The 14,381-nt window shown below is 58.9% G+C and overlaps 3 protein-coding genes across 4 annotated transcripts; 2 read left to right on the forward strand and 1 right to left on the reverse strand.

Moving 5' to 3' along the window:
• Positions 1-6: 6 nt before the first annotated feature.
• LOC107198559 (retinol dehydrogenase 16-like) lies at positions 7-1,222 on the forward strand. 2 transcript variants are annotated; one of them, XM_033511447.1, is made up of 3 exons: positions 7-92; positions 666-829; positions 907-1,222. In XM_033511447.1, exons 1-3 carry the CDS (start codon positions 16-18, stop codon positions 1,125-1,127), a joined length of 462 nt encoding a protein of 153 aa, XP_033367338.1. In that variant the 5' UTR covers positions 7-15; the 3' UTR covers positions 1,128-1,222. The 2 variants fall into 2 exon arrangements, with proteins under 2 accessions (XP_033367338.1, XP_015471118.1); XM_015615632.3 differs by lacking the exon at positions 7-92 and having other exon boundaries at positions 294-829.
• A 1,527-nt stretch (positions 1,223-2,749) lies between these two features.
• On the forward strand, positions 2,750-7,228 carry GPR182 (G protein-coupled receptor 182). Its single transcript, XM_015615649.2, has 2 exons — positions 2,750-3,220; positions 4,546-7,228. Exon 2 carries the CDS (start codon positions 4,554-4,556, stop codon positions 5,646-5,648), a length of 1,095 nt encoding a protein of 364 aa, XP_015471135.1. The 5' UTR covers positions 2,750-3,220; positions 4,546-4,553; the 3' UTR covers positions 5,649-7,228.
• Positions 7,229-7,927: 699 nt separating this feature from the next.
• ZBTB39 (zinc finger and BTB domain containing 39) lies at positions 7,928-14,375 on the reverse strand. Its single transcript, XM_015615711.1, has 2 exons — positions 14,081-14,375; positions 7,928-13,457 (listed from the first exon to the last, which is right to left on the reverse strand). Exon 2 carries the CDS (start codon positions 13,366-13,368, stop codon positions 11,239-11,241), a length of 2,130 nt encoding a protein of 709 aa, XP_015471197.1. The 5' UTR covers positions 13,369-13,457; positions 14,081-14,375; the 3' UTR covers positions 7,928-11,238.
• Positions 14,376-14,381: the final 6 nt, after the last annotated feature.

Genomic DNA, 14,381 nt, shown 5'->3' on the forward strand with positions numbered 1-14,381 from the left:
AACGTGGCCAGCGTGATGGGCCGTGTGTCCTTCTTTGGTGGTGGGTACTGCATCTCCAAGTACGGCGTGGAGGCTTTCTCTGACAGCCTCAGGTACGGCACTGGCAGCCCCCGGAGCTCTCCCGTGCTGGTCCAGCAGCCCCGGCGTTACCCTGCTGTCCTCACACAGGGTTTTGTGCATCTCCCCATCACATTTTCCCCAGAGAGCTTGAGAAACGCTGAGCACAAGCGGGCCGGGAGCGTGGGCAGGGCTGGAGCCGTGGGTGTGCAACCAGGGGAAGGGTTTTAAGGAGCTCTGGAGCAAAACACTAGAGGGATCCTGGGGCAGGGGGGATGGATTGGTCTGGGTGGTCCTGGGCTTCCAGGGTGTGGAATTTGGAAGCCCAGGGGAGTTCTGGGGCGCTGAGATTCAGGGAGGCCCCAGGATCCGGGAATGCTCTGGGGTCTGGGGTGGTCTCGAGGCACTGAGGTTCAGGGGGATTCCAGGATTCCAGGTTCCAGATGGGTCCTGGAGCGCTGAGGTCTGGGGATGTCTCGGGATGCAAGAGCAAGGACAAGGCTCCCCTGTTCCCATGAGGGGATGCCTGGGGGTGTCACGAGTTTCCCTCACTCCCCCCCGGTCTCTGCCCTCCTCGGGGCTCGTCCTGATGCCCCCACCTTGGGCAGGCGGGAGATGCGTCCCTTTGGGGTGCAGGTCTCCATCATCGAACCTGGAGGCTTCCAGACGGGAATTACCGACCCCGCATCGCTGGGAAAGGTCTTCTTTCACCTCTGGGAGCGGCTCCCGACAGAAACCCAGGCAGCCTACGGCCACCACTACCCGGACAAATGTGAGTCCCTCCCCACACCTCACCATCAGCCCCGGTGACCCCAGCTCCATGGGGCTGACCCCTTTCTGTCCACACAGATGCCAGGAGCACCACGGTGCTTGCACGCCTGAGCAGCTCGCGGCTGTCGCGTGTCACCGATGCCATGACACACGCGCTGCTCTCCCGCTGCCCCCGCAGCCGCTACGCCGCCGGCTGGGATGCCCGGCTCATCTTCCTGCCCCTCAGCTACTGCCCGGCCTGGCTGTCCGACACCATCGTTGGCTTCTTCCTGCCCATCCCGGCCAACGGGACCCCCTGATGGGGACCACCAGGGCGGGGACATGGACAGGGTGGGTCCGTGGGTGCCTCACGCCCTTTAGAAGTGCTCAAATAAAGGCGGTGCAATGCTGGGTCTCCGGTCTCGGAGGTGTCCGGTGGCCACTTGGCCACGGTGCTGGTGACCCATCCCACCGAGGGGTCCCGTGGCAGCATCCCGGCTGCTGCCTGCTCCCAGAGCAGCCGCGTATCCCGGGATCCCCCGGCTCGGCTGGCAGGGAACGAGCTGGGAAAGGCAGAGCGGAATTTATCCATCCTCTGGGCACGGCGTATCCAGGGATGGCCCGGCTGAGCTGCCAGGCAACTGGGAAAAGCCTCGCGGTGTTTATCCATCCCCTGGGCTCGTGGGCGGCGATCCCTGCGTCACTCATCGAGCTAATTAAGAGCTGATTAGCGATTACTAGCTGAGGGGCAGGCATCTGAGACTGTGCACTTGCCTGCGGGACCAGCTCAGCGCTAATGCAGCCCCCAGCTCTGGCAGAGGCCGAGCCAGGGACAGCTGGACCGCGACCCCCGAGGGCGAGAGGGATGAGGAGTACCCGGGACCTTGCACAAGCTGCGTTTTCAGCTCGCCGAGCTGCTTCCCCAGCCAAGGAGGCTTCTCCGAAGTGTTTTCTTTGGCTTAGAATGAGCTTAGGAAGAGCTTTCTTTGGCAACCCCGGCAGCCCCCGCACATCGCGTTCGGGGCCCGCGTGTCCCCAGGGGCCGGGATGAGGCGTGCCGAGCCCCCGGGAGGACTGCCCGAGGAGGGAAGAGCAGCAGATCCCACCTCTCCTGACCCTGAGGGAGGCTGAGGGCTCCTGGGCACACATTTGGGCTGCTGAGAGCCTTCGGGCTCATTGCGGCAGGGATGGGCAGATGGGACAGAGCCGCCTGTCCCAACCCCGCGGCTCAGCCGGCTTGGAAATACAACCGGCTCCCAGATCTCTCACTGTTCCCACCAAGATCAGCAGCCTCTGCACAATCCTTGACAGCTCCCAGACCCTGCTCGGCCCCAGAGTTCAGTGTGGAAATTCCCTGACCTGTTAAATAGAACCAGCAGAGCATTGCTTGCCCCAAATCCCCGCAAGCCCGCGGTGGCAGAGCGGCCCCTCACCGCCCCCACGGCCCCAGCTGAGCCAAAATGTGCCCGGGGCCAGCACGAAGCTGCCGAGTTCCTGTTTAGAAGCCGGTCCTGCCGGGGTTGGTACCTGCACACGGGGTCACCAGCTCTCGGCTTGTTGTTGTGAGCCCCGACTTATCAGTGCCCTTGTGCTTCCCCGCTTCCCATGCCTTCCTTCCGAGCCAATTGTTGATCCCGCAGTCTTGTCCGCACTGAAAAAAAAGGAGATTTCCTGCAATTGTTTCGCAGGACTTGCAGCCCGATGCAAAATTTTTTACCTATCAGCCCCCTCCCCAGCGCCGGGGCAAGGCTTGAGCCCCCTCGCTTCCCCTGCCAGACCGCGGGGCAATCACGGCTCGGTGATTAATTACTGCCTGGCCAGAGGTGCTTCTCTGGCGACATCCGTCTGCCATCGGCTCCTGCGGGAGCGCTGCCCGGGCAGAGAGTTCAGCTTTCAGCCCTTTTCCCCCGAAGAGAACCCTGAGCTCACCCTGATATCGAGGTGGCATCGGGGACAGCTTTGGCAGCTTTGTTATAACCCACCCCAGCCCCTCAGGATTCCCAGGGCTGCGACAGGACCTGGGATGGATTTTTCCTACAGAAGGATCCAGGCAGGATCCAGCCCCTGAGCCCGGTGGGGTGACAGTGGAGGGGACGCTCGGGAAGCCTCGGGGACCCCCGTCCATCCCCAGGCATCACCTGCAGCTTCCACACCGACACCTGCCCGGAGCCTCCCGGCTCCCGTCCCCACCCTGCGGCAAAATCAAATGGGAGCCGAGTTCTGGGGCTGGAAATCCAGTCAAATGTCACCCGCGCTGGGCTGTCTCAGGATGTTGAACCACGATGGTCATTTCCTGCCCAGCAAGCGGCCACCGAGCCCACCCGAGCTCCGTGCCCAGAGGCGCTTGAGCTGCCGAGCCCAGAGGATCCCCGCGCTCCCGAGCAGCCCCTGCGCAGCCCTCGCTCGGCCGCCGGTGAGCCAGGACCGTCCCTCCTCCCTCCTGTCCCTTCTCCTGTCCGTCTGTCCCCTCTGCCATCTCTCTGTCCCTTCTCCTGTCCGTCTGTCACCTTTACCAAGCGTCTGTCCCCTCTCCCATCCGTCCGTCCCTTCTCCCGTTTATCTGTCCCTGGTCCTGTCCGCCTGTCCCTTCTTCTGTCCTTTACCATCCCTCTGCCATCTCTCTGTCCCTTCTCCTGTCCATCTGTCCCCTCTGCCGTGTCTCTGTCCCTTCTCCTGTCCATCTGTCCCCTCTGCCGTCTGTCTGTCCCTTCTCCTGTCCATCTGTCCCTTCTCCTGTCCATCTGTCCCTTCTCCTGTCCATCTGTCCCCTCTCCCATCTCTCTGTCCCTTCTCCCATCTCTCTGTCCCTTCTCCTGTCCATCTGTCCCCTCTGCCGTCTGTCTGTCTCTTCTCCTGTCCATCTGTCCCCTCTGCCGTCTGTCTGTCTCTTCTCCTGTCCATCTGTCCCCTCTGCCGTCTGTCTGTCCCTTCTCCTGTCCATCTGTCCCCTCTCCCGTCCGTCTGTCCGGTTTTCCATCTGTCTCTGCCGGGTCCCCGCGGCTCTCAGGACCTGCAGCGCAGAGAGCTCGGGATGTCCAGGAGCCCTGGGGTGGGAGGTCCAGCCTCTCCCTGGTTTCGGGGCCGGTGGGTGTCAGCCTGGGTGGGTGCCACAGGCGTGACGCTCTCACGGGGGACACCCGGCTGTGGTCCCGGCTTGCCAGGCTCCGAGAGAAGCGGGAGGACCCCTCTGGAAGCTCCGGCAGCATTCCCAAGGGAACGGCTGCTCCTGAGCGCTTCCAGCGGCGCTGCTGGACGGGGTCCGCAGCGTCTTCGCTGTGCGGATGCAGCTGCGCTGGGATCGGAGCTCTCACTTAGGGCAATAAGAGGACGTTCAGGTCAACTGCATTTCCCTGAAATTTATAATTTTCTCACCCTTGGACGTCCCGATGGCTCCCGGCAGAGTGAGAGCGGCTGGGAAGTGACCACACCCCGGGGGTTCGGGTGGGAGCGGCGGCTTTCCCGCTGGAGCTGTCTCTGGGACAGAGTCACTGGCACCTGGCTGTGTCCCAGGCTCTGGGACAGGGAGCAGCCGCCACATGTGGTGACCCTTGTTTGTGGCATTTATCTTGGGATGTGAGAGGATCGCCTGGGTGGACACAGCATCTTTTGAGGGCTGATGTAGGGAGTCACCGAGGGAGTAAAACTTGGGTTAGAAGACCCCAGAAGGATCTTTTTGAGCCCCACACGAGGGCTCTGTGTTTCAGGCTTCACAGCTCAATGCTCTCCCTTTCCCTGCAGCCACCAGGATGACCGAGGTGACCACTGTCCCCACGGAGACACGCACTGTCCCGAGCGAGTACGCGGAGTACCACAACTTCTCTGAGCTATTCTACCTCCTGAACCACACCTACACCTACTGTGAGTTCAGCCTGGATGAGAACGTCAAGAGGGTGATTCTCTTCATCCTCTACCTGGTCATCTTCGTGGTGGGCTTGGTGGAGAACCTCCTGGTTATTTGGGTCAACTGGCAGACCCGGGGCAACAAGAGCTTGGTCAACCTGTACATCATCAACATGGCCATCGCTGACCTCGGGGTGCTGCTCTCGCTGCCCATCTGGATGCTGGAGGTGATGCTGGATTACACCTGGCTCTGGGGCAGCTTCCTCTGCCGCTTCACCCACTACTTCTACTTTGCCAACATGTACGCCAGCATCTTCTTCCTCACCTGCCTGAGCGTGGATCGCTACGTGACCCTGAGCAGCTCCTCCCCGTTCTGGCACCGGCACCAGCACCGCGCGCGTCGCGCGGTCTGCGCCTGCAGCTGGCTCCTGGCCGCCGCCATCCCCGTGGTGGAGGTGACTCACATGCAGCTGGTCAACACCGGGGAGCCCATCTGCATCTTCATGGCCCCCTTCGAGACCTACGACGAGTGGGCGCTGGCGGTCAGCTTGGCCACCACCACCATCGGCTTCCTCATCCCCTTCCCCGTCATGGCGGTGTTCAACGTGCTGACGGCGCGCTTCCTCCGGCGCACCAAGCCCGAGAGCCGCAAGCACTGCCTGCTCATCTACGCCTACATCGGGGTGTTCCTGCTCAGCTGGCTGCCCTTCCACGTGGTGCTGACGCTGCTCACCCTCGAGGGCAACCACATCATCCTGAACTGCACCTTCGCCCACCTCCTCTACTTCTTCTACGACGTCATAGACTGCTTCACGCTGCTCCACTGCGTCATCAACCCCATCCTCTACAACTTCCTCAGCAAGAACTTCCGCAGCAAACTCATCTCTGCCGTGGTCAAGTACATCCCAAAGGACCACGGTGGTCAGAGGGGCGCCGGCAGCTCCTCCTCCAGCACGCAGCACTCCATAGTCATCGCCAAGGATAACAGCCCTCCCAATTAAGGGGGGTCAGACTCTCCCAGCCTCCGTCGTGGTGGCTCTTTGGGGACAGTGGCATCGGTTTTCCTGTTGCTGAGGACACAATTTGCTCTAGCACGGCCCTTCTTGGCTGGGCACCTCCCGTGGCAGGATGAGGTGCAAGGTTTGAGGAGAGCTGGGAGCTATGGACATCTTGCCTCTGGGGTGCTGCTGTGTCCAAACTAAAGAAAGGATAAAATTATATTCCCTGTTTGACAAGTGAAATAATAAAGCCTGTTACTCCACTCAGTGTCTGACACGAGCCAGCCCCGAGATCAGATCAGATCCTGCCCCAAGCCGTGGGGTGGAGAGCACGATCTGCCCCATCTCAGGTGTTCCCCAAACTGTCCCTGACCCCCAGCCCTGGGCACGGCACTGCCTGGTGAGTGCCATCCCGAGAGAGAGAGAAGGAATCATTCCTTGGGGACACAAACCTTCCCTCGCTGTGCCCAGCAACATCCAGAGCCTGATTTTTGAGAGATGAAGGCGAAGCAGCCCAAGGAGCTGAGCAGGGCACAAACCTGAGGGGAGGAACAATTTGGATTCCACATCAGCCACTCCTTCAGAACAATTTTGCAAACCCAGTGGTAAATTAGCGATGGCTAAACTGGGTTTGACTGGCAAGGGCTGCTCCAGACTGACTCTGGGTTCCCCATCCTGTTAACTCCAGCCTCCTCTGGAGCATCCCCTGGCAGGTTTTTGTGGCCACTGGGTGCATTTCTCAACCCCATCAGGCTCCAACAGCCCCTTCCCCTCCCACCAAAGCCCCTGTGGCAGCACAGGCACGTGCAGAAAACCTTGGAGCTGGAGCACAGGCTGGGCTTGTGCTGTGCAGGGAACTGGAGCATCCGGAGAAAGTTCATTCTTGTCTGGATCCTGATCTGAGTCACGTGCTGAGGGCTGAGCCCTCGCTGGGGGAAGGTGACAGTGACAGGCACCGGGGCCCATAAATCTACCAAAGGCCTTGAGCTGCTCGAGGAACACGCCGTGGAAAAAGCAAAGCGTAAGCAGTTCTGGGGACAGGATGCTGGCACAGGGGGAGGGAGCAGGATGTCCCAGGAGAAGTCCATGACCAGGGGTTAAGATGGATACGGGGTTATCGTGGGGCTGGCTGGGAAAGCTCTGCCAGTTCCAGGGGTTCTTGATGGGGTAAAACCCCAAATACAAAACCCTAAATACCTCCAGGTTCCTTCTGCAGGGATGTTCCTCTGTATGCTGGGACAGGAACACTGAGGGAGAAATCCAAATCCACGTCTTGCACAGAAACCCTGGGAAGGCTCCAGCCCCTCCATCAGAATTCCCTGCTCAGAGCAGCAGCTCAGGCTTCCCCTTCCTCTGCTCCTCACACCTGTGAGTGCAGAACCCCAGGGGCTGCAAGACCCCAGAGATCTGCACCCTCTTCATCCCCCGATCCCAAATCCTCCCTTTGCTAATTCCCTCCAGTTTCCAATGGATAAATGGATTATAAATACACAATCAGCCACACATCAGGGCAAAAACATATTCAAGAGACTTAAACAAGTAAAATGTGGTGTTTCACCTAATAAACTAAATTTTTAGCTGTCTTAATTTCTCTGTGCTTTTGTCCATAGACTTTAGGGCCAGAGTGGCCTCAAATAAACTGTCACCATGCAGTGACCTGGGCTGGAGCACCCTGTTCCCATGTTCTGCCACCTCCATGGGAATTTCTTCCTTGTGTCGAGGTGGAACTTCTCATGGTTTCATTTTTGGCCGTTGCTCCTTGTCCTGCCACAGTGAAAATTCTGGCACCATCCCCCTTTGAGGTACTGGATTGATGAGATCCCCTCTCAAATGAGATATTTGATATATCTGACATATTTTTGTGGATTGAAAGAATCCCCTCTCCGTCTCCTCATCTCCAGACTAATCATCATCCCACTCATCTCCTCATCACTGAGCTGCTCCAGACCCCTCAACACCATTGTGGCCTCTGCTGGACCCGCTCCAGTAAATCCTTGTCTTTGCTGAACTCAGTTCCAAGCCCACGGAGCTCCAGTTCAGCACAGGAAAGGCTCATCCAGGCACACAAACTCGGGGATTCCCAAAAGGATGGGCTCTGTTCCCACCCTGCTGCTGCACCCCTCACTCCCTCCAATTCCTGTATCCCACAGGAAGGTCCCAACCTGCTCCCCTCCCAGTCCTGGAGCCACAAATCTGCTGGGAGCACGACACAGGGATGGCCTCAGCTGCTCCCCGGGCATTCCTGGGAGGAAAATGATTTATAAAGAAACAGCTACAAGAGGTCAATGTTTTCCATTTTATTATTCTAAATAAAAAACACACTTTGTGCTGAACAATGGAGTAGAAAAGAACCCGATGTACAACGATTTTAGACATCTACGATTTGGGGAGGAAAGTTTACAAAATATACAAAACTTTACAGCAAATAGATAGTAAACACTTAAATAGCAGGAGGTCAGTACCTACGATTAACTTAACAAAAAGGTTAGACAGCAAGTTCAACTCTTGTTTTTTTTATTTCTGCTCAGTTACTCTGATGAGAGACCTGGATCCACTGAGGGAAAAGTGAATTTTGTGTTGGGGATGGGGGTGAGCCTGGGCTCAGAGCAGGGCCCTCAGAGGGGATTCCCTGTCTGGACTGTGACCTGGACGCTGCCAGAAATTCCCCTCTGTAACTCCCTCTCCTACCCCAGGTTACCAAAGCACTTTGCAAACACCTCAGGCTGCCCCAGGGGAGGTAGGTCGGTGTCCCCACAGTCACCAAGGGCAGTGGGGACAGGAGAGAGCCAGGTTTGCCCATGGTGGTGGAAAAGGAGCAAAATCCAGCACGGAGCGACTGCTCTGGCTCTCCCAGCACTGAACTGGAGCTCCCAGCCAGGCTGGCCGGACATGGGGACAGGGATGACATCCCTGCCAACCCTGAAGGCTCAGGAACACCCAGAACCTCCCTGGGGGGAGCACTCAGGTCTCTGACCCCTCTGGGAATCACCCCCCAGGAGCAGCAGCAGCAGGTCCAGACCCACCCCTGCAGCCCCTCCACTGCTGATTTCGGGATGTTCCATGTGGGAATGATCTGTTTTAATCCAGGGAAACAGAAATTCCCTGCATCAGCAGCAAGGGGGGAGCCCCTGCTTTCCCCCCAGGGCCAGGAGTGAGGGCTGGCTGTGCCCATTGGTGTTTCGGTGTAAAAACTTCTCTTTTTGGTTTATGTGCACAAAAGGCTTTTGCTTTTCAGCTTATCGAGATCCGGGGCTGCAGACCCTCCCTGAAGCTCACCATGGCTTCTGGAACATTCCAGGAGGGTCTCAAGGCTCTCCCAGCCTTGTCTATCCCTCACACCCTTCACAGCCACCTCCAGAGCAGTGCCCATCCCTGTCCCTGTCCCTGTCCCCAGCCAGGCACAGCCCTGAGTTCTGCTCCCGAGGGGACCCTGCACGAGCAGGGGGTGGGACTGGGACGGTCCCTTCCAGCCTCATCCATCCCACCATTCCAAACAGAAACCCTGGAACGCAGAGAGCAGCTCAGAGGAGCCCACAGAGAAGTGCCCTAACCAGCTCCCACACTTCCCAGAGCACCACACCATTCCCAAAATTACCCTTTCTCCTGTAAAACCTAACACAGCTCACCACAGCTCCACAGTGATGCCAGGACCACGAGGCCAGAGCTCAGAACTCAGAGCTACCAGGCCAACCCAGAGCAGACCCTGGCTCTGGTGCCTCCCCTCCTCCAAAGCCAGGCTCCAGGCCCCCTCCCCGCTCCCGGAGGTAGGTCGGTACCACGGGAGGTACCACCCTCATTTTACAGATGAGGAAACTGAGGCAAAGAGGTGAAGTGACTTGCCCAAGGCCACGGCGGAGCCAGAAGAGACCCCCGGGTGCTCTGAGCTCTCTGAGTCCAGCCCCACTGCAGGACGGCCCTTCCCGGGTGTCCCTTCCCAGGGAGGGGGCAGTGGGCTGAGTTTCCAGGGTTTGCAAATCACTAGTTTAGTTTAGTTTAGTTTTGTTTTGTAACAGCAAAACTTGACAGAAGCGCAGGAGCCGATCCACGACCACCGAGGCTGGAGAGCCCCGAGCACTTCCTTGTTTGTGAGGTAGAATGAGTTACCCAAGGGCAGTCCCAGCTCAGAAATACCTGTTCCTCCCCACCTCTGCCCCACAGCAGGATAACACAGGGAGGAGACAATCCACGCCCTTCCCAGTGTTAATGCTGTTGGCACCAGCTGACCTCGCCAGGGTGGCCAGGAGAGACCCCCAGGAGTGGCCAGGAGAGGAGTCCCACTCCCAGGAGTGGCCAGGAGAGCCCCCCATGCTGAGGTGGACCTGACACAGGGCCAAGAGAGAGATCCCTGTGCCCAGGAGAGCTCCCTGTGCCCAGGAGAGCTCCCTGTGCCCAGGAGAGCCTCCTGCACAAGGGGTACCGAAACATAGAGGGGGAGAGCCACTCATGCCCAGGAGAGCCCCCCACACCCAGGGGAGCCCCCCACAGCCAGGAGAGCCCCCAGAAGTGCCCAGCACACAGCTGGAGAGGCCAAGCCATCACTCCCAGTCCATGAACAAACTCACATCACTCCAAGCACACACATTTGCCGCCGGAACACGTCCGGGATGCGGCGATCCGGGGCGTGGGGATCCCTTTGGCAGGAGAAGGGTCCCTCCTCCTTCCAGGGAGTTAAGGCAACAGCTTCATCCTGACTCGTCTGCCATGAGGCTGGGGCAGAGCGGAACCAGGAGACTCCTGGCTCTCCGTGGCCACCACAAATCCCCTCCCAGGGAGCACGGACCTGCTTCCCCTCCCTCTCCAGTCCTGCGGGAGATCCCCGTGCTCACGCCCGGAGGTCGTGCGGCTCCTTCATCTCCTCCTCCGGCTCTCCAGGGCACGGCTGAGTCCCAGCCACGGCAGAGAAAACACGGCCTGGGAGCCTGCAAATCCCCTGCTCCTGCTTCCCTGCTGGGATTCCTCCTTGTTTACACACTCAGGTGCTTGCTGCTCCTCTCCCCAGCAGCGCACGGTGATCCCAGAGCACGCTTTGCCCGTCTCCTGGCAGTAGCAGCAGAACACCGAGGATGCCCAGAATGTCTTTTTTTTTTTTTCCTTCCTTCTTTCCTTCTCTTTTGTTCCTTTCCTTCGAGTCCAGCACCTGCTCTGGCTCTGCCCCTCTCCACTGAGGTCAGGTGTGAAAATCTTAGCAGCATCAGTTTGTGGACAAGCTCAGGGGTAGCCTGGTCAAGTGGGCTAAAAGGTTCAAAAAAAAAACCCCAGAATCTAGACTCAAAAACTAGTGAGAAATGCTAAAAGCACAGAACTCGATGGCCTCTAACAGGACTAGAGGTAAGTAAACACGACAGACTCCTTGAAACAGTGATGTACCTCACGTGCTGTTAATTTGTACAACGCCACCAATCTAAAAAGCCCTAGGAAGGCCCCAAAAACCAAAAAAAAAAAAAAAAAAAATTAAACCAAAACCAAAAAAGAATCCCATCCATGACGCCTGACCATTAAATAAAACAAAACTATTTTCCTTTTTTTCTTTTCTTTTTTGTTTTCCTCCACAGCTTCCATCGTTAACACTCGCTCCTCCGCCGGCCCTGCCCCATCAGCTATCCGTGTTTTTCTCGGCCTCTTTGGAATGGATGATGTACATGAAAGTCTGTTCGATGGTGAAGTCCGGCGGGAGGCTGCCCTTGTGCACCCCTATGTGCTTGCTCATGAGGTTGAGCGTGGAGCTGTAGTGGCCACACACGGTGCAGCGATACATCAGAGCCCCCGAGTGCGTCCGCAGGTGGCACTTGATGGTGGAGCGCCCGCGGAAGAACTTGTGGCACACCTTGCACTGGTACGGCTTCTCCCCGGTGTGGATGCGCCGGTGGTAGTTGAACTCGCTGGTGTGGGCGAACCTCTTGCCGCACACCTTGCAGCTGTACTTGCTGTTCCCCGGCTGGCTCTGCAGCGCCAGCTCTTCGCTCAGGAACTCCTCGGGCAGTTTCCTCTTGGGCAGCCCCTGAGGCTGCAGGCGCTCCCCGAATCCCGCCCGGATGTCCAGGCTGCCCCCACACTTGTGCTGGCTGACGTGGTAGCGATAGGCAGCTTCCAGCTTGAAGCTCTGGCTGCAGAAGTGGCACTGGAAAAGAGCCTCCTCCACGTGCTGGTGCACGGCCAGGTGCTTCTCCAGGAGCTGCCGGTCCACGAAGCTGCTGGCGCACACGGAGCAGGAGAAGACGGAGATGCCCAGGTGGGACAGGGTGTGCCACATCAGGCTGCAGAGGCTCAGGTGCCGCTGGTCGCACACGCCGCACGTTTGGCTCTTCAGGTTCACGTGCTCCAGCAGGTGGTTCCGGACCGAGTGGAAATCTTTGGCCAAGGGCTTCCCGCAGGCAGCGCAGGCCAGCTCGGGGCCGGGCCCTCCCCCAAACACGGCCACTTTCCCCGGCAGGGGGTCACTGGGGTGGACAATGACGTTGTTGTCGAAGACCCCGTCCCGCCGGTGCAGCGTCAGCTGCCACTGGGTGAAGAACTTGGTCTCGCACATGTCGCAGGAGAAGAGGAAGATGCCGATGTGGGACAGCACGTGAGTGACCCTGGAGTTGCGGTCCTGGAAGTGTGTCTCGCAGACTTTGCAGTTCCCGGTGAGCAGGTCGACGTGGTCCCTGGCGTGCTGGCGGATCAGCTGGATGTTGGGCTCCAGCACCTTCTTGCACACCTGGCAGGGCATGGCCTTGCTGTCCCGGCTGTCGCTCTCAAAGGCCAGCTCCTCCTCGCTGTCATCACTCAGCTCAATCACTTCCTCAGACGGGACCAGCTCTTCTCCAGCATCCTCAAAATGCAGCTCTGCCTCCCCCAAATCCTCCAGCTGGAGCTCATCCATCTGCTCGAATCCCTGCTCTTTGGAGTGGTCGCTGTTGCTGGGGCAGGAATTGCTCCCCGTGGAGACATCCAGGGAGGGGTCAGTGGGGAAGAAGCCGCCCTTGCCGTAGTCGCCGTTGCTCTGGGGCTTGTACTGAGGGCAGGAGCTGCCGGTGGTCTGTGCCATGACATTCCCACCGGGCTGGGCCCCCAGACCCGTGACCGGAGCGAACTGCCCCGGATCCGACTCCTGCTCTGTCTTGGGAGGCTGCTGTGGGTGCATCAGGGGAAGAGCCTGGCTGGCCTCCCCCACAGGATTCCTGTCATCCTCTTTGTAGCTGCCCGCCACGTCCCCGTGCAGGAGGTAACTCCGCTCGGGGCCGAAGTGCTCCGCGCCGCTCCGCATGTCCCCCAAGGAGTGGCTCTGCTCCGAGGAGGTGCTGCTCAGAGCCCCAGCCCGGCCTTCCCCCACAGCCAGGGCAGGCTGCTTGGTGATGGCCGAGCTCTCCAGGTCGGGGAAGGTGGAGTGACAGGCCTGCAGCAGATCCTCCATGCCCAGCCTCTCCGCCACCTCGTAGATGACGCCCACGTTGATGAGGTCGGTGAAGAGCTCCGAGGTGTACACAAAGCTCAGGATCTTCTCGAAGTTGGCTGGCGTGATGAAATCCACCACGTAGGTCCTGGCAGCGTCCAGCCCCGTGTTGAGGAAGAGGTTCTGGAAGTAGCCGGCGGCGCAGGCCAGCACGGCCTTGTGCGCGGCAAAGGAGCGGGAGCCCACCAGGATGGTGACGTCGCACATGGTCTCGGAGAGCCGGCACTTGTTGAGTTCCTTCAGCAGGTTGTTGGGGTGGTTGGTGCTGTGCAGCTTGATCCTCATGCCCATCTTAGCAGCTACTCAAGAGTCCCTTCTGGTCAGCTCGGCCTTCACGCTTTCATCCGCGGCAGGAGCAGGAACTGGCAGGGCAAGGGGCTCTGCAGAGGGAAAATGCAAATAAAAAATATTATTTAACAACCAAAGCAACACCATTCTGGTCATACCTCCCAGTTTCCACCTTTCTGAGGAGCCTCGGAGCAGCTGCTCAGCTGGAGATGGACTAAAACTGTCTTATCACCTCACAGACCAACTTTTGGGAAGTAAAAGGCTGGATGTGCAAAGCAGTGAGGTCAAAACAAAAAGGCACTGACTCTCAGAGGCAGCCTGAAGGTCTGGGGCAGGGTCCTGCTGACTCTGAGACCCAACCAGAGCCTGTTCCCGACATCTCCCCCCTTCCCGAGCTGGGGATGAGGCTCCTCTCCAAGGAGGTGTCACTCAGGCTGGACACACCAGCTGAATTTGCCTCTAGCTCTCCTTCAGCTGCAGCCACTTCATTCCTTGACTTCAGATTCCACCTGTACCCACAAGGAGACTTCAGGCTCCCAGGTGGGATTCTCTGCATTCCAACCTGGTGGATTCCCCTGGGATTTCTTGTCCCTCCAAAGGAGCCTGCAGCTCCTCTCAGATTCCCCCCCAGTGTCCTTCCAGCTTGTCCCACTGCCTTTGTCCCCCTGTCCTGCTCACGGACGCCCCAACAGCTTTTGGGATTTCACGAACTTACCCAGGGAGCTCTATCCTTAATTCCCCTACTCCTAATTCCTTGCCTGAGACGGGGAGCAGCGAGCCCAGAAGGCAGCAAATGGCAGAGTTTGGGGGGAGCTGGAGCTGCCCCAGCCCCGGGACCACCGGACCGGCTGTTCTCCCCCGGGATGCGCAGGGATGGGACAAACACCACTGGCAGCTGGGGAGGGCGAGGAGGAGGAGGAGGATGAAGATGCGGCGGGGAAAGCTCTGGAAGGGAAACGCTCCCCAGCCCAAAAAGCACCTGGGCAATCCCTGCGGAGGGGATGGGGCAGGAGGGA

This window comes from Parus major, unplaced genomic scaffold (assembly GCF_001522545.3).
Source record: "Parus major isolate Abel unplaced genomic scaffold, Parus_major1.1 Scaffold220, whole genome shotgun sequence".
Classification (NCBI taxonomy): Eukaryota; Metazoa; Chordata; class Aves; order Passeriformes; family Paridae; genus Parus; species Parus major.

What these genes read in the sequence shown, in the direction of transcription:
- LOC107198559 (XM_015615632.3), top strand. Translation starts at nt 529, where the DNA reads ATGTCTCGGGATGCAAGAGCAAGGACAAGGCTCCCCTGTTCCCATGAG. An exon ending in CCACCACTACCCGGACAAAT is followed by an intron (nt 830 to 906) that starts GTGAGTCCCTCC and finishes CTGTCCACACAG; the next exon opens with ATGCCAGGAGCACCACGGTG.
- GPR182 (XM_015615649.2), top strand. Translation starts at nt 4,554, where the DNA reads ATGACCGAGGTGACCACTGTCCCCACGGAGACACGCACTGTCCCGAGC.
- ZBTB39 (XM_015615711.1), bottom strand. Translation starts at nt 13,368, where the DNA reads ATGGGCATGAGGATCAAGCTGCACAGCACCAACCACCCCAACAACCTG.